At 43.2% G+C, this 18,180-nt stretch overlaps 1 protein-coding gene across 1 annotated transcript in view; it reads left to right on the top strand.

The window, feature by feature from the left end:
- lrrc4ba (leucine rich repeat containing 4Ba) overlaps positions 1-13,025 on the top strand; it is a 36,676-nt gene extending 23,651 nt beyond the window's left edge. Inside the window, exons 2-3 of the mRNA XM_033645244.2 lie at positions 4,438-4,977; positions 10,923-13,025. Coding sequence (XP_033501135.1) covers positions 4,732-4,977; positions 10,923-12,881 — 2,205 coding nt within the window. The 5' untranslated portion in view covers positions 4,438-4,731 and the 3' untranslated portion in view covers positions 12,882-13,025. The remainder of the gene's footprint in view (positions 1-4,437; positions 4,978-10,922) is intronic.
- Positions 13,026-18,180: the final 5,155 nt, after the last annotated feature.

Here is an 18,180-nt window from a genome sequence, read left to right as displayed (position 1 = left end):
ATGGAGAATGGAAGAAGAGAGAGCGGATAAGGAGGGAGAGTTACAGGTAGAGACGATTGTAACATGTGCATAGTGACAGCAGTGAGGCAGAATACAATCAACCAGCCTCTAACCAGCTGTCAGCTCCAACTAGTCTCAGTCTCCTCCATGGACTCTCACTCACCACCTCACCCCAACATCTGAGCTACCATCTTAACCTCAGCCTCCACCGGCTCGCTTTTTTTTTTTTTTTTTGCACCTTTCGACTGTGCTCAGATGCTGTCTACCTGAAATAGCTCTGGCACTTAGTTCTCGCTGGCAAGGAAAAAAAACGAGAGCGAAAAAAAAGGTGGCTGGAAATTAAAATACATAAAAAGGTGAGAGTCGATCCAAAAATAACACTTGAGTGCCTCTTTATCCGTCGGTGCTGCCACCGCTGTGTGTTGGGATACAGATGAGGAGCAGTTGCAGGGCAGCACGAGCCGCTGTCCGTGTTGACTGTTGCATCGTTGCCTGGTGTTGCAGTTGTTGCGGTTGCCGTCCCACTACACTGGTGTCCTGTTCTGTCTGATCAGAGATGCTGCTGCCGATATGATTTATCATAGTGTCCTTGTGTGTGTTTTAATGTCATTGAAGCACTGCGTACGCATTATTGATCAATCTCGCCCCCACCCATCCAGCCTCACCTCTCCTCCCTCCCTCTCCCTCTCTCCCTCTACATCTCCACCTGTTTCATATTCCTCCCTCTGTATTGTCTTTTGCCTCCATCTCTCCGTCGCTCTGTTTTATATGCGTCTCTGTGTTGTCATTCCCCTCCCTCCGTCTCTGTCTGTTTTATATTCATCTCTCTATTGAGCCCTCCTCCCATCCTCCCCTCTTTCTCTCTCTCTCTCTCTCACTGAGCGAGAGATTATTAATATTAATGTGTCTCTTCTTCTCTCCCTCCCTATTTTCCCTCTTCCACTTTTTTTTATATCTTTCTTTTACTACTGATCTCTTCTCTGCTCTTCCCACTATTTATACCTCTCTCTGGGTCTTTATCCCTCATCATCCCTTTCACTCAACCTTCCCTCCATCTGTCTCCATCTCCATCTCTTTCTTTCCCTCTCCCTCTCTCTTTCTCCGGCCCGCTCTCTGCAGCTGTTCAGTATTCATCTATTACTGTAGTGTTGATAATTCCCTTCTCTGCCTGCAGCCATACAGTCATCTATCAGATTAATAATCCTTCTCCCCTTCTCATTCTCTGTCTCTCCCTCTTCCCCCCGACTCCTTTCTTACTGTGCCAAGTGAGGATGCTCAGCGTGTCAAATGAGTTTGCATGTCAAAGTCCCATCATTACAACCATCATCATTAATAACCGTATCTAGATTGCTGGATGCCCTTATTAAGGTTATTCAGGTCTAAATAACCTGCAGAGGGGAAGAGAGGCTCTCTGCCTCTCCAGGCTGGTGGAGCCTGACTTGAGCTGGCCATCTATTAGTGTTAATGTAGACTGCACCATTCGCTGCCATTCTCCAGCCCCTAGAGCATGCAATGCTGTGCTCGTGCAGGAGTGGAATTAGCATTTTAGTCCCACCACCGCGTCTATGCTACTGCAAAAAAAAAAAAAGAAGAAAAAAAAAGTGCCTGTGTTTACTGGATTTAGTCTCTTACTGTTTTCAAGGTTTGGGGCTTGCTTTGATGAGTATGAGTTGACTTAAAGGTGCTTAGAATCACATGTTCAAACGTCAATTCATCAATGTCGTATTAATTGTTATACCTCGGTATAATTAGCATGAACAAATGAGACCACTGCTGAGACGACTGGAAGCCTCTATCTCACACCAGGGGTATTATTAATGGTTCTCAAAATCAAGACCACATGTCCCATAACCCTGTTGCTTCCTGTCACACACTAGCTTTTTCATTCTCTTTCCTTTCACTCCTTCCACCATTGCATGAAACCATTCATTTGCACTGGGAGAACAGTAGATTCCCCGTAAAATCCAACATCGTTCAACACTTTGTTAATAAGGAAACGTGGTTAAAACCCTCACGTATAGGAGCCATGGGTTTCCTCACTAGTGGTTTTCTATCCCCAAGAGTTTTTGTTTGATGCAGAAAATACCTTCTTCTATCTCAACCATGACTTTGATTGTTTATCTTCCTATTTATAATAAATGCATGTGGCGATTATGCTGTTGATCAAAGTATATCACATACATCTTCTTTTATCTTTTTAAAACCTAATTAGCGCTGAAACAATTAGCTTATTATTCAACAATAAAAACTTCTACATCTATTTTGATTTAATAATTTAAGTACAAGTGTTACACAGTCAAAGCTTTACAAATCTGAGACCTTGCTGTGTACTTCTTTCATATCATGTAAATTTATTTTACAACTAAAGTAAATTCTGCTGGCAAACATCATTATTTTTTAGAGGTTTTATTGAATCAAGAGCTGTTTCCTCATATGAACTCAGGGCAATTTCCGCGTAGTCAGGTCTGAACATTGTTCGAAGTTTGCCTTTCATACATGTAACACTTAACAGGAAATTGTGTTAGAAGCATTCTCACCTACTGGAAATACAAAGTGTAGCACCTCGGTAAAGCGTGCAGGAGGCAGCACATGATGCAGATACACTGCGGTCACATAGTTGGTTCGTAATTTGGTCATAAGCAACTGAGTCTCTTGCCATTCCCTGATGATTTCAGCTTCCATTATCGCCGACAGAGGTTCCTAAATCTCCGGTCTCTCCACTTTCGTTGTCATTTTCATTGCCGCCTTCATGTAGATGACCCCTCGCCTAGAACGACCCTTGAATGATTGTTTTTGTCCAGTTTTGCACGGTCTGCATGCAATGTCGTCAACATGTTCACTCGCTCGCTGGGAATTCTCTAGAGAATTACCTGCTTAGTTCACACGTGGATTCAATAGGACATTTACACAGACCTTGTACTTGGGAGCTGGCAGGACAAAGTCTGTTTAAATGTCCAATCCATTCGGACATATGCGCCCTTACATACAGCTCCTCCGGGTTAAGATAATTTCAGGTTTGCAGTGCATGCGTGAAAGGGGCTCAGGTAACAAAAATCAGCTCCTGCTTACTGTCAACACTACATAAGTATGTAGCTAGTTATTGAAGTTAGCATTTGTATCTGAGCTAATTTTTGTTACTTGAACTTTTAGATGACTTAATCCCTCATGTATCTGCCTCCCGGTAATTTGTGTCACTTCTTGATATAGAACAGGCATGTCCAAAGTCTGGCCCGGGGGCCAATTGTAGCCCACAGACCAATTTTAATCGGCCCTCAGCTTGACTTTCAAAATATACCATATGTGCCCCTTTACACAATAAAAAATGGTTGCATTTGTCTCACTTTAGTTTCTTATTTTTTTAAATCCATTTGATGCGAGAATCACTTGGCCCCCCAGGTATTTTCACATTGTTTTATCTGGCCCCCATTCAAAAAAGTTTGGACACCCCTGATATAGAAGGTCCAATTTTCTGGAGCAACATATAAAATGGTGTCCTGCTTATCTGAAAGCACTCCCTGAACCTGGCTCCATTCAACATCAGCTCTTGATCCAGACAGTGGTACTCGCTGAGATGTTTCCTTGCCAACATAATCTCATGAACACATATAGACAAGCTGGTCCAACCTATGGCACTACATGCTTCAGCCCTTTCTTTCATCCAGAGCAAGGGCCAGAGCAAATACCAACATTTTTACTTCTGTGAATATTCCACAACATAGCAACCAGAGGCAACCAGAGCTTCTTAGCAGAAAAAATGTTGTGCCTACATAGTGCTCTCAAGTGCTCCAAGCAAGAAGTTTCCTTGGAAGCGCCTGGCGTTTTCAGCTGGGAAAAAAATGCTTCGATGAACATGGGTGCAAAGATCACTTGTCCTGCAGTCATTCTATTGACTATATGATTAATCAATTACTTTTGATAATGAAAAGAATTCTACCACTACTATTTCAGGCAGCCATTAATTGCATCATTGTTTCAGAATGATTGTGTGTGATGGTGCAAATTTGTTTACAACAGTTATACCAGTGTTTCAAAAATTAATGCCTCTCTGATTAATTTATGTTTACATGCTAAATGCAGCGCTGTAAAGAAACAAATACCATGTTGTCCTACTTTTGATTGTTTCCATATTTCCGCACCGCCTCCTTGAACCATTAATTACAGAAATCGGCTTCCACCTGCCCTGGGTGTGAGGATTTGATTTCTGACAGAATGTCTGCTCAGGGATTATGTGGGATTTGATATGAGCAGTGACACAGACGTTCTAATGCTTCTCAAAGATTTCTTGACAATCCCTCCCATGATAAGCTATACTGTAGATGTCTACCTATTATTTGTTCTATTCATTCACTGTTGGTGAAAACATGAAGCGCAGTCTGTGTTCTGCCTTTAATATCTGCTCTCTCTCTTTGTCTCTCTCTCTCTTTTGTTTCTTCACAGTAACTCCTGGGTTCTTCTGACTTCACAAAAAGCCTCCCTCAAATCCCCAGACAACACGAGGAAAAAAAAGGGAATAACATCTGTTTATCTGCATATTTCTATGTTCAAAAAACAAGAGGGAAAAACACAGAGATTGACAGAGGACAAAAAACATCTCAGAGGATGTGGAATTAGAAAGAACAAATTGCCACTGGAGGACCAAAGGGACAATAAACCTTTTCTCGCAGATCCACCAGCGTGGAGTCACCTCACCTGTACCTTCGGATTAAAGAGCAGGGTCATGTCCCAGTTGCCATGCGCATCGCCACGCTGACCTGCCTTCCCGGCCCTTCCCCCTTCCTCTTTCTATTGGCCCAGCTGCTATTGCGGCTCCTTCTCCCTGGGCCGGAGTTGGTGGGAGCCGCCTCCTCCTGCCCCTCCCTCTGCACCTGCTCCAACCAGGCCAGCCGAGTCATCTGCACCAGGCAAAACCTGGAGGAGGTGCCCGAAAGCATATCAGTCAACACACGATACCTCAACCTGCAGGAGAACTCGATACAGGTAAATATTGGCTGAAGGGAGATGCTCATCTGGTCAAATTATGTCATGTCAATGTTGATTTATGTCACGCATTTCATACATGATAATGAAAATACATATCACATGACAAAAAGTTCTGTATAGAATTATCAAAGAGACACATACAGATATTACGATACCACAAACCTTCCTATGAGTTCTCAAAAGCAAATATGCATGGCTGATATTTTTTACCTAACATATAAGAAAAATTGTCAGTACCCCCTGCAGTCCAAAGTGACCCAACAGGTATTTGTACCCCCAGTTGAGAAACACTGGTCTAAATGACCACCAGATTCTCACTCAGAACTTGTCAAATACAGCTTGGTCAGTGACCCAACATGTAAAACTGACGCATCGCTTCAGTGTAAGCTTTGGATGTCAGTTTCTGCCTGTTACATGCATACAGTGTATGCATACAGTGTTTTTTTTTTTTTACATGTTTACAGGAATCTTACAGTGTACGCGTGTTACATACAGTGTCTTTTTAAAATAAACTTCCGGATGGGTTTAGGAACCAAAACTGCTTGATTAAGTTTAAGAAAAGATCATGGTTTGGATTAAAATAAGTAAGTTTGTTAAAGGGAAACTGCCAATTTTAAACCAGCTTTGTATCACAACGATGTGGGTAGTAGGCCTGTGTGTAAATTAACTATTGTTAACTTACCTTCATCTTACCAGCGGCCAGATCTCTCTGCTCATCTCTCAGCTTAAATCGCTTGGTGACGCATTTCGCATCAACCAGCTGATTTCTGCTGTTGCTCCAGCTGATCAAATAGAAACCATGACTCTGTTACTGCATTGCCTATTTCTTGCCTTAAATGTCTTCAGAAACATATTTCAGTGCCCTGTTTGGCTGTAATACGAGAATTTGTGAACAGGAAGTGGGCTCCATACTGCTACTGAAATACTGAAACCAAACTGTAAGACAGTTTATATCAATTATGAACTAAGATTCTGTAACTGTGTTGCCTACTTCTCACCTCAAATGTTTTCAGCAACATGTTTTAGCTAACAGTTTAACTGTAATTCAAAATCCATTGACAGCCATATTGTTTCCTGTGTGAAAACAGCCAAGCTAGCCTTTTGTCACCCACCAGAAAAAGCGTTTATGGGTTCAGTGCGGTGTAAAGCATTCTGGTAATTGTAGGTTTTCTACCTCTTGAGCAAACCTGAATGCCACAGCCCTTTTCTTCAGTTTCCTTTAGTCATGTGGCACAAATTTTAAAAGTATTTGCATCTTTCTACTGCATAGACAGCCCTGTTTTATGAGAGGGCCATCTTTCCAACAGTGAAATACTTCTTTAAGTTATTTAACTTAGAGTATGTTAACTGCATAACGTGGTCACGTGACATGGTTAAAATAACTCAGCACTGACCTTTGGTTTCACAAGGAACATGAGCTATGCTATCTTGGGTGGAAGCCTGGTATTTGTTTGATGCATTCAATAACGCTGACCTCCTATGCGGACTTTTTCGCTCTTTATACCACATCAGTTGCTCTAAGTGTCTAATATTGCCACAGATGAATTTATACTGGAGTTAGCTGAAAGCTCGATGCATCTCACAAAGATGCTTTAGGGTGCCCTGTGCGTTGGTATCAGACACCAAGCGCCAACAATTAACGACCAGGGAATGAGAGCAGGTTGAAATTACACAGAGAAACACACATTTGATCACCTCAGTACTCCTTGTTTTCACTGCTTCTTTTCAGCACGTAGCCTAATGACACACCTAAATACGATCTCATTTATTATCATCAAGAGAGAAGCCTGTGTGGCAGATTCAAAGAGCACAAACAATACACAATTAAATCCGCGCAGACACATACAGTATATGTGCCTTTAACACTTGTGTATGCATTTCTTTTGCCTATTATCAGAGGGAACATTCGCTTTTGCAGCCAGTTGTGGATGTTAGGATTAACTTGTTGGTACAGGTTTTCTCTTGGAAACTTTACTTCTGAGAAAAGACAGAAACGTAAACGGTGATAATGGTAGAAAAAGGCACTTAAGCCTCTGCTGAACTGAGGGAATACTTTATGAATTGAAAGCAAGGCATATTTCCATGACACCGGGCTGCCTTTTGTATGCATTACCAATTTATCTAGAGTCCCTAGACAGCGTTATGTGGCTTTACAGCTGCAAGGGAAGATCATTTAACCACAGACCATCAATACAAAGCACATGAATCTCTACATTTATAAACAGAGTGGGTTGATTTTACTCTTTGCAGCAGCATTTGAAGTAAATGGAGCCCTCCTCATGTTGCTGACAGTGCTTTGTTCTTTTGTGATTTTAAAGTCATTTCCACTCCATTTTATCTCCTCTAATGAAAAGCAACGAGTTTCCTATACATTGTTAAAATTGTCCAGTGCATCTCTCATCGTGCCAAACTGCTCTGTTCATCTGGACGGAGCACTCTGATGTCCTCTATTCCTCTGAGTAAACATCTTATTAAACATTATGTGATGTTAGCGGAGCATAACGGGGACATTACGCCACATGATTTAGTATGTGAGGTTTTTCGGAGATGCTGTTCACATGGAAGACATATTAAAGAAGTAATAACGATATTCGTTGCATTTCGTTTTTAGCCTACAAATTCCGATTCAGTTTGTTGTATCCTGCAGCCCCACTTGAAATGATTAAAAATCTAAAAATGTTTTAACACCTGAAGGCATCCTAGATTCTCTGGCTTATTTTTTCCTTCACTGAGTACCCTGAGAGTAAAGCCTTGACAGCTCCCACCCCCTCTTAATATCTCCTCCCCTCCTTCTCTCTCCCCCCTTCTTTGCCTATCGCCCCCCCTACTCCTGCTCTACATACAGAAGCGGCAGTGGCCAGACTCCAGGAGTCTCCGTGTGTCTCACATAGGGCTTTGGCCACACATATCTCAAACAATCAGAGATTTAAGGGGCTTTTAGTCGCGCTCACTTGCTGTGCATCTTTGCCTTCCCGCCAACTAAGCTCCAGTTGGGACGCACTGATGCTAGTGTGTGCTGTCCAGGGCCCATGGCGCCCATGATTTCCAGAATCATGTCTTCTTGCAAAAAAACATCTCTATTTGTTGTTCATTTGCAAAACAGATTAAAGAAAAGTGTCTTGATAAATACACCAAGACAGTTTTGAAAATGTGTTCATTTAGTATCATAGTTTTGTCTTACATGGCAATTTGTGGTGACGCTTCATGTGAATTGTCCAACTCTGATAATCAGCTAATTATCAAGGGATTATAATGTGTCAGTAGAAGGTCCCCTGAGTCTCACTGAAACAACAGTGTGAAAAGCACTTTAGTGCCTGGAGCAGGCATTGAAATAAGGTCAGGGTTAGCAATAGGACAGGGTTTACGCCAGGTTTAGTGAAGTGCTTAGAGATAAAGTGCTTAATGCCTCCTTTTTGTCACATGATTATTGAATATAAGCATTTAACTACAAATGAAGTGCGATTTTTTCTTTGTTTTTTTGCCATTTTTCACCACCAGTACCACAGATGGTGTGCCTTGCTGTGGCACCTGATTATACACCAGGTTGTGGGTGGAGTTTGGAGAGCCTTACCTTGGCCACTGAGGACCGAATTCACAAAAGGATTGCGTGGCTTTTGCAGCCGCTAAACCGGTAAAAATGGAGCAAACAGATACCGTCCAATTCACAAAGCACGCGCAGAGGGTGAAATGCTCCATTAACTGCGCTGCCAAGCAGATTGCGTCTCGGTGCTCCAGTGTTATTTGCACGTATTTAAATGAGGTAATATGCATATATTTGGCACAAAAATTGCCCTTTTCTATGCAAATAAGCCTAACACCAGCGCTGATAGCCACACGCAGTTTGAGTGAAATAAATAACGTCTTTAGAAAGCTGGTGCAAACTGGGCGCTCCTCTGTGGAAGCCTCTCGCCAAGACTTTCCAGTGATCGTGGCAGCAGTGATTGTCTGTTAAATCAGTCTGTAAATAATATTTTGACATTATTATTATAATCATTATTACTTTAATGGCATCCGAAGATAGTGATGCGTTGAACAGGTGACAGTCTGTGGTCCTTCTCAAAACTTCTGTCACGCACTTTCAAAGCAACTTTAAATAATTTATTTTACGAAATGTGGGAAACAAACCATTGTTCTGCCACGGTGTTCTTGGCGCAAAGCCAGCATTTATACTTTGCCATGTGGCTAATTACAATCACGGGCAAATCAGGGGCAAACTGCACTCAGCTGCCAAACTTTGTGGGCGTGTTTGCGCTGGTATATCACGTTAAGACGGAGCAAACTACAGGTGCAAGTGAAGTGCAATTCAAGGTGCTATCAGTGGCTGCAGTTCATTCTTTGTGAATTAGGCCCTGAGTATTTTTTGTCCTTTAGTTTGGCAGTGAAATTAAATCTGAGCTTAGGGAATCTTCAAAACAAAAAAAGACAACTGTGTTTGTTAGCAGGTTAGGGTTAGGGGTTTGGGTTTTACTGTCCATCACCCAAAATATATTGTTTTATCAATAACATGGAAGCTCCAATATGGAGGCCAGGGTGCCCCCGCTCCCCCCGGAGCCAGAACATCGACTGGGAGACACACAAGTAAAAGTGGCTGGTGTCACTGTCAGCAGTCAGTGGGAGTCTGTCTGAAAAGCCCACCTTCCCCTGCAGATAGCAGCAATAGTCACTGGAGTGGAAAGTTCAGCTGTTACCACTATGAGCAGAGAAATGAATTATTTATATTTGCATGGTTTGCTTATTTAAACATGCGTTTAGCCATGTTTCTGCCTGTGAATCATTAATTGACTACCTTTTTTTTTCTTTACATGATTTTATAATGTTTTGCTCATCCACACCATCTCTAACTTTAATGATATAAAAATAATATGTCAGTATTACAACTTCATATCTGTTAAATTTCTATATCTAATGATATGGCTATCATAAATTAAATATTAATCATCAATTAAATTGTACTTTTGGGAAAGCTTATACTGTATGTGATCCTTAAGAAACTGATAAATAGTAAAATAAATTCAATGAGCCTCAGCTGTTTCTACTCAAATATGTTTAATACAACACAAATTTGATATCAGTGAAGCCTGTGACTCAGCACACACGCATGGAAAGGGACATATCAAACACTTAAAATACAGAGCAATCATTTCAGCCTCATACAGTATCTGTCCCACGTCATTCAGATCCTTGTATCATCACATCACCAGACAAGAGTCAAAGGATGAGTGTCACTCGGGAGCCTCAACAAAGTTGACATCTTATCATCCAGACAGACAGGAGCCATGGGTGTGTTACCAAAGAGGTCTACTTGGCTCAGGCCCAGGGACCCAAGGGCTCAAGGGGCCCCTAAGCCAGAGCCTCTGTGTGAAGTTGATGTTATTAACTTTGCATTTCTTGTCAAATGGCTTAGTCATCATGTCAATAACAGCTCCCCAAAAGTCCTAAAAAGAAAAACTCAAGGAATAGTTTAACTATTAATGCTGAAGATGTCACAAGAAAGAAACCTCCATGATACATTTTAAGTGAGTGTTTTACCCCCTCAGTTTATCCTTAGGATTTTAAATGAGCTGAGATGGGCCCCTCAATTCAGTAGGGGCTCTTACACATTTGGGCCCCTGGGCTCATTATGTCATAATCCGCCTATGGCATGAGCCTCTCAACATAAAACATGGCAATTGTGAAGGGCACTGATACTTCTTAGGTCAACTACATGTCCATGCACAAATGAAACATTCCTATGAGACACAGAATCAAACATTCTTTATGATAAAAAAAATCCTTCACAGTAATAACGTATGATGGTTTTAATTGTGTTTTGTTTTTGTAATTCACAAGGAAATTAGAACCAGAGCCAAATGTGCATAGATGACCTACACATCTGTTTTTAAATCTACATGAATCATTCTACATGTTGTACAATAACGTCATCATTATCTGTTCCTCTCTAGGTCATCAAGTCAGACACTTTCAAGCACTTGAGGCACCTTGAGATCCTCCAGCTCTCCAAGAATCAGATCCGTCAGATCGAAGTCGGAGCATTCAATGGCCTCCCCAACCTCAACACACTGGAGCTCTTCGACAACCGCCTCACACTGGTGCCATCACATGCCTTTGAGTACCTCAGCAAGCTGCGGGAGCTGTGGCTGCGCAACAACCCCATTGAGACTCTGCCGGGCTATGCCTTCCACCGTGTGCCCTCGCTACGTCGCCTGGACCTGGGTGAGCTCAAGAAGTTGGATTTCATCTCTGACGCAGCCTTTGTGGGCCTCATCAATCTACGCTACCTGAACCTGGGCATGTGCGGGCTGAAGGACATTCCCAAACTGACAGCCCTTGTTCGTTTGGAGGAGCTGGAGCTGTCAGGAAACCGACTGGAGATCATCCGACCTGGCTCCTTCCAGGGCCTGGTGTCCCTCCGCAAGCTGTGGCTAATGCACTCACAGGTGTCCGTCATCGAGCGCAACGCCTTCGATGACTTGAAAAACCTGGAAGAGCTCAACCTATCCCATAACTCCCTGCACTCATTGCCCCATGACCTCTTCACACCCCTTCACCAGCTGGAGAGGGTACACCTTAACCACAACCCCTGGATCTGCAACTGTGATGTGCTTTGGCTTAGTTGGTGGCTAAAAGAGACGGTGCCCAGCAACACCACCTGCTGTGCTCGCTGCCATGCTCCCCCATTCCTGAAGGGCAAGTACATTGGAGAGCTTGACCAGAGCCACTTCACCTGCTATGCGCCGGTCATCGTGGAGCCACCTACAGACCTCAATGTCACTGAGGGTATGGCCGCTGAGCTCAAGTGTCGCACAAGCACCTCCACAACATCTGTCAACTGGATCACCCCTAATGGCACACTAATGACCCATGGCTCTTACAGAGTGCGGATATCCGTCCTGCATGATGGCACACTCAACTTCACGAATGTCACCCTGCGTGACACGGGCCAGTACACCTGTATGGTCACCAATGCTGCTGGCAATACCACGGCGACTGCTGTCCTCAATGTCACCGCTGCTGATGCCAGTGTCAACTACACCTATTTTACAACAGTCACAGTGGAAACAGTGGAGACCCCAGGAGAAGAAGAGTCTGCGTTGGTAGCCATTAATGAGACATTTATTCGTGTTCACCCTGGCCCCACGCCCTCGGGACACCTGTGGCCAGAGGGTGTTTCTACCACAGCCTCCTCTCTGTCAGCAGGCTGGTCCCCCTCCTCTCCTCGGGCCACCCGACCCACCTTCACTGTGCCATTCACTGAACCAGGCTTCTCGGGCCTGGATGATGTGATGAAGACCACCAAGATCATCATTGGCTGCTTCGTAGCCATTACCTTCATGGCAGCAGTGATGCTGGTGGTGTTCTATAAGTTGAGGAAGCAGCATCAGCTGCACAAACACCATGGCCCTGCTCGTGCCATTGAGATCATCAATGTGGAGGATGAGCTGGGGGCTGGGGCCAGTGGGCGGGGCAGTGGCATCTCAGGAGGCTCCACCGTGACGCAGAGCGGAAGCAGTGGAATAGGAGGAGGCAAGAGCCTCAGGCTGCACCACCCAGAGATAGTCAACCTGCCAAACCTGGCTCGATCAGAGCACCTCAACCATTACTACAAAACCCATCACTTCAACAACAACATGATGGGCCTGGGAATGGGCACTGGCACTGGTGTGGGCCTCAACAACAACAACAACCCCTCGCCTTGCTCTCAGTCTCAGAACACATCCATATCCTGTTCCCAGGTTCCAACCAGTGGAGGAACACCCACAGGTGGCACCCTTCCCTCCCCTGTGCCCCTGCCCCAGATGGGTCTCCACAGTTCTCTGAAAGGCCTTATGGGGAAAAGCCAGAATGAGCCCCTGCTTTTTAAGAGCGGCTCCAAGGAAAATGTGCAAGAGACTCAAATTTGAGTAAAAGTGAGAGTGGAAGTAAGAGGTAAGAAAGACAAGATGCTGGTAGAGACAAAAAAGAGCCTGTGAGACCGAGTATATGAGACTGATTGTAGCCTACTGTCCTCACGGACAGATTCCAGAAAAGATTATATTTCACATAGTCGCTGCTTTGTGTTGTCAATCTGTTGACAGAGAGAAGCAGAGAGGAAGACTGAAGGAGACAGAGTACGATATCTGATCAGCGCTAGTCCCACCAATAGCATCGGCACATTCTGTTCAACTAAATCAGACACAAACATATACGATGGAAACCACAAACATCATAATCATTCAGTTTCCTGTGCAGCCTGCTATAGTCTTTGCCAAAGTCCAAGATCATGCCAACTCTTTTCATTTGCGTCCACAATCACAGTGGATAGCTATGAATAAAACACATGAGCCTCTCTAGGTTTTTCTCCAGATTGCTTCGTATATTTTCAGACACATTCAGTGTATATATTCAGAGGGAGACATAATATTGGCCATTGAACATGTTGTCAGATTAGTGTTTGGCAGAGACACTGAATAACAAACAATGGTTTGGGTGAGCGGTACGGTCCCAGGTTTCCAGGAAGCACTAAAACAAAACAGAGAAAGCAAAATTAGAGCAGTGCAGCGACTCTGTCCAGGACACACGTATCAGAGTAGTACTTTGCAGGGAGCCAGAACAACAACAATTGTTTTTTTGTTTTTTTCCAGAGCAGTTTCACTCTCACTATCTCACTTTTTTTTCCCTTTCACACCGTACTGGCTACTGTCTTCTTTGAAGGAGGAGAGAAACTGAGTGTGTTATCATGGGAAAAGGAAAAATCCTGTGGCATAAAGGACAATGAGAGATATAAAAAGGACCGAAAGTACGTATTATATATACCGTAAATATATTTTCATTCAAAGAAATAAATTATAAAGAATCTTTATCAAGCTTCTGACTGAAAACTACAACGTCTGAAGAATATATTAAAAAAAAAAAAAAAAAGAAGTACACACAGCTGTTGTAGTGGCCCTCCCTTACAACTTTTCCGAACTTGGAACAAGATGGCCGCTCCGACTGTGTTGCATAAGGACACGTGTAGGAGAGTGGCATCCGTTTAGAGGGAGCTAAAACAAAAACCTGGCAAAGTGTTTAAGTGAATTTATTTTGGTCTCGACTTTTTTGTAGCCACACAAAGTGTTTTCCCTCTCCTGTCGCATTCACATAAACAGGGTCATTGGAGACGGGAGATCTTTACGCTCTACTGCGAAAATATGAAATAAGACTACGGCTCTTCATCATTTGGTATACAGTGTAGCTATAGCATTAATAATAATGATCATAATGGTAATAATGATAACAAGCTTTAGCTTTATTTGTCATAGTGGTCATTTAATGATGAACACATTAAATGATCAACAATATGTTACAATATTTTATTGTAAAATGTTGCACATGCTAGTTTAGCATGCTCCCTAAAGACAAAATCTAGATTTGCTTAACATCTCAACAGTATTGTATAACAATGATGATATGACACATTATTGTTATTATGTTATCATTATTATCATTCATATGACTATTATTATTACTACTTGTGCCTAGCTGAGAAGTACTTCTTTTTTCATTTGTATATGACACTGAAGTTGTTTTGTGACTGATCCTGTTGGACTCCGGCTAATGAACGGCAGTGGGACGGACTCAGCGTGCCACTAAGTGAACTCCACATGCATCAGCAGGAAATAACCTGACCCTCAAAATGGCTTCCTCAGTCCAGCCCCTCACTGACTCGTCTGCTCTGATGTCTCAAGCAGTCAGGACCCCTCATGTTATCACGCATTAAAGACAGGACATGAACCTTTGATGAAGACTGCTCCTTTGCAGGGGATTATTTCACAGCTGTATCTCAGTGTTATCGTGTGTGAGTGGATTTCATGGCAGCAGGGAGCTAAATGGACGACAGGCATTGCCAAGCGTTTTTAAAGGTAAGCGAAGCTCGTTCAGTGAAGAAGGTGACATACAGACAGAGTATACAGTGGTGGGAGAATTTTTTTCTAAAGAAAAAGGACAATTAAATGAAAAAATATAGAACCTTATAGATCTCTTTTAAAAAAACAAAATTATTATGATAAGTGTTTTTCATTTTGGGTTTTTATCTAGTTTGATTATTTTCTGTTTTTTTAAATCAAGTGATATCTTTATTGTAATATTGTTATTGTTATTATAATTAGCTAATTACACTGGTTATAATTATGAGAGATGTTCTGTTAGCAGAGGTCACTTTGAAAATTAAAAAAACCTGGCACATAAAATGGCAGTTGAAGTCTGTGAAATTTGGTGGCTATTTTTTTTCCTCCTTTTTGTTCTAATCAACTTTAATTGTGGTATCACTGTTTGTATCCCTTTGGCTCTGCTTGAGATGAGACATAGCGAATGTGAAATGGTCAGCACTGGGTCCTTTTTTTTCTGCACAGGGGGACAGGAAAGGCCCTGCTCTGGTTTACAAGCTCACTCACACTCGCTCTGTGCTTTCCTGAATGTCATCGCCATCACAGTGCTCCGAGTGCGATTGCGCTATGTCAACACCTCGTTGCCATGACTACACACTCGGACAAATGCGCCAAACGGCGTCACCATCGGCCCCTCGTAAGGCACCCCGTTGCCCCTTGTCAGTCACGTTCCTTTTAGGTGCCATATCTTGACGAGCCGACCAGTGTTCCTTCAATGGTAGCAAATCAACCTGAGCATTGTACCCATGTCCTCACATAAAACGCCCCCTCCTCCTCCCCTCCAACCCCTCAGCATCCTGCCATCAGGTTTCCCTGGCAACTGTTGCTGCTGCGACAGCCCTTATCACAGTGTCTTGATTTTGGTTTCGAATGCTAAACAGACAGGAGCAGACGGTATAGAATTGCATCCATTTGTGCACGTGCAGCCATCTCAAAGATTTTTTTTCCTTGTTTCCCTGTTAATGTCTTTGATTTGTTTACACTGGCAACTATGTTTCTTACACCAATGACTTTCCGTCAGTGAATCATGCGATTTACATACAACTATCCCCTATGCATTTAATTTGCATAGGCCCCACACCATTGCTAAACGCATTTATGCACCCTACACTTGTGATTAACACTCAAACCCTGCATTAGTCATTAACATATTTCTTCCCCAGCACAAGGGATCCATATTCCCCTCACAAGTTATTTACATATTCATCTGCCTCTGTGTGTGCAAATAACGAAGAAATTATCATGTGGGCATGCTGGTGGGTATGAGTGCGGTGTGTGTGTGTGTGTGTGTGAGTTTTGTGTACATCAGTGGCTGAAAGCAAGGACTGTTACAAAAGCTATTTGCTCCTAATTCCTCAGATACTGTGTGCCCTGCTTATCGCCCGTAGTAGCTCATCACTTTGGAAAGCATTGTGTAGCCCCTATAGCTCCTGCGAAGTGGCACAAACCAGAGGCCATGTTATTGAGGCTCGGTGGTGGAGAGAGCAGCGGTTGAGCCGGAGACACACAGTCACACTGCTGCAGTGTCTGAGTCACAGAGCACTGAACACACTCCCAACACTCTAATGGAAATGCTGTGTTTACTGTGCAGGAAGGGACCCGCTCGTTCACCCATTCAGGGAATAGGTGAAAAACACCAGAATGTGTGTGTGTGTGTGTGTGTGTGTGTGTGTGTTTGCGTGTGCAGCTCTGGATTACGAAATGCCTGTTGTACTGTGTTGTGTAAGGCAAAGAAATCAGGACATTTGAAGCGTACGCTGTTTATGGCAAAAGATGTTACACCATTGTTGATGCAATGCTGCTCAGTGTGTGTGTGTGTGTGTGTGTGTGTGTGTGTGTGTGTGTGTGCACATGTGCGTGCATGTTCAGGTGGGCTTACACTAGCTAGGTTGTGTAAGGAGGGGAAGGTGGAGGAGGGGCGGTCAAACCTCCATTTTAAATCCCCAGTTTAAACCAGCTCTGTCTGTCTCCCTCTGCTTCAGGCTACTTTTATGATCCTCTCACTGACACTTAAAGTAAAAACAGGATTTTTTCTCCCTCACTTAAGCAGCTCCCCCCTCCTTTCTCTCTCTCTCTCTCCCTCTCTCTCTGCATACTGGGATAAACCCGACTGATGAAAGGTCTGTTCAACCTCTCCTTTCAAGAGAACATCCCCAGCCTCCTTTAACTCTTTGTCAATCTGCCACACTAAATTGAGGGTCAGGGGTCAAGTCTAGTGGCGGCTTCCGTTTACCGCACACCCTCAGCTGGCTAATCAAGGTTAGCGTTCCCATTCTGAATTGTGCCATTTGTTTTTTATTGTTTTGCCCTGGCTCAGCTCAATATGAGAATAACACCTGTTGGTGAAGCTTAAGTGATTTTTAATGTGCATTTTCAGTGGCTGTATTTATGGCTAATCGCCTTGACAGTGATGTGACTTTTAGTCATAATCATAACGATGCACATGAAATGATTTGCTGCTGCTCTCTTATGGTGCGTGAGGGTTTGTTTTAGCACATATGTGAGAGCAATACAGGCAGTGGCGCCTCCAAGGGGAGGCCATGGCCCTCCTTAATAAAAATGCTGACCACCCCACTTACCCCCCTAGCGAATATAATGTTTCGGACCTAATTGTATTGCGGAGTTTTGCACAGCGGCGACTGGATTTTTGCTCTCAAACCACAAAAAAATGTGATGGCACAACAGTCTCCTTCAGTACATTATTCTATGCTTTCTTTTGATTTTCACATTGGCTAGTCATCCTGATTAAATCGGAACAGTTGAAACAAGTTGTAGGAAGCCTCTGCAAATAATTGGTTGCTGGCAGACACTCTGTGCTGCAATAAAATGGTTAATCAGCACTGCCGTACACTTTAGATCCGATAAGCTGCTGGTTCTGCCGGCTTGAATAGAATATAATGTCTATAGCCTTACTGTTGTGTGTACAGCCTTTATAGACTGAGCTGAGTAGTGATGCGCGGGTCGACCCGTAACCCGCGGGACCCGCAAATGGACCTGCGAGTTGGGCAGCAGTGATCGTCTGTTAAATCGGTCTGTAAATGATATTTTGACATTATTGGCTATTACTGTCATGGCATCCGAAGGTACTGATGTGCTGAGCAGGTGACAGTCTGCGGTCGTTTTCAAAACACACTTGTGTCACGCACTCCAAAAGAAATTTGTTGAGACTTTAAACAATAATTTATTGTACAAAACGGGGGAAACAAACGTTGACAAAAACGGTCCCATAATTCATATTAAATTCAAAAGATAACAAAAAAACAGCTACAAGTTAGAGGGAATAGTGATAAATTGGTAA

Source organism: Epinephelus lanceolatus, chromosome 18, assembly GCF_041903045.1.
Source record: "Epinephelus lanceolatus isolate andai-2023 chromosome 18, ASM4190304v1, whole genome shotgun sequence".
Classification (NCBI taxonomy): Eukaryota; Metazoa; Chordata; class Actinopteri; order Perciformes; family Serranidae; genus Epinephelus; species Epinephelus lanceolatus.
The sequence above is the reverse complement of the archived record's forward strand: the minus strand, read 5'-3'. Positions and strand labels throughout refer to the sequence as shown.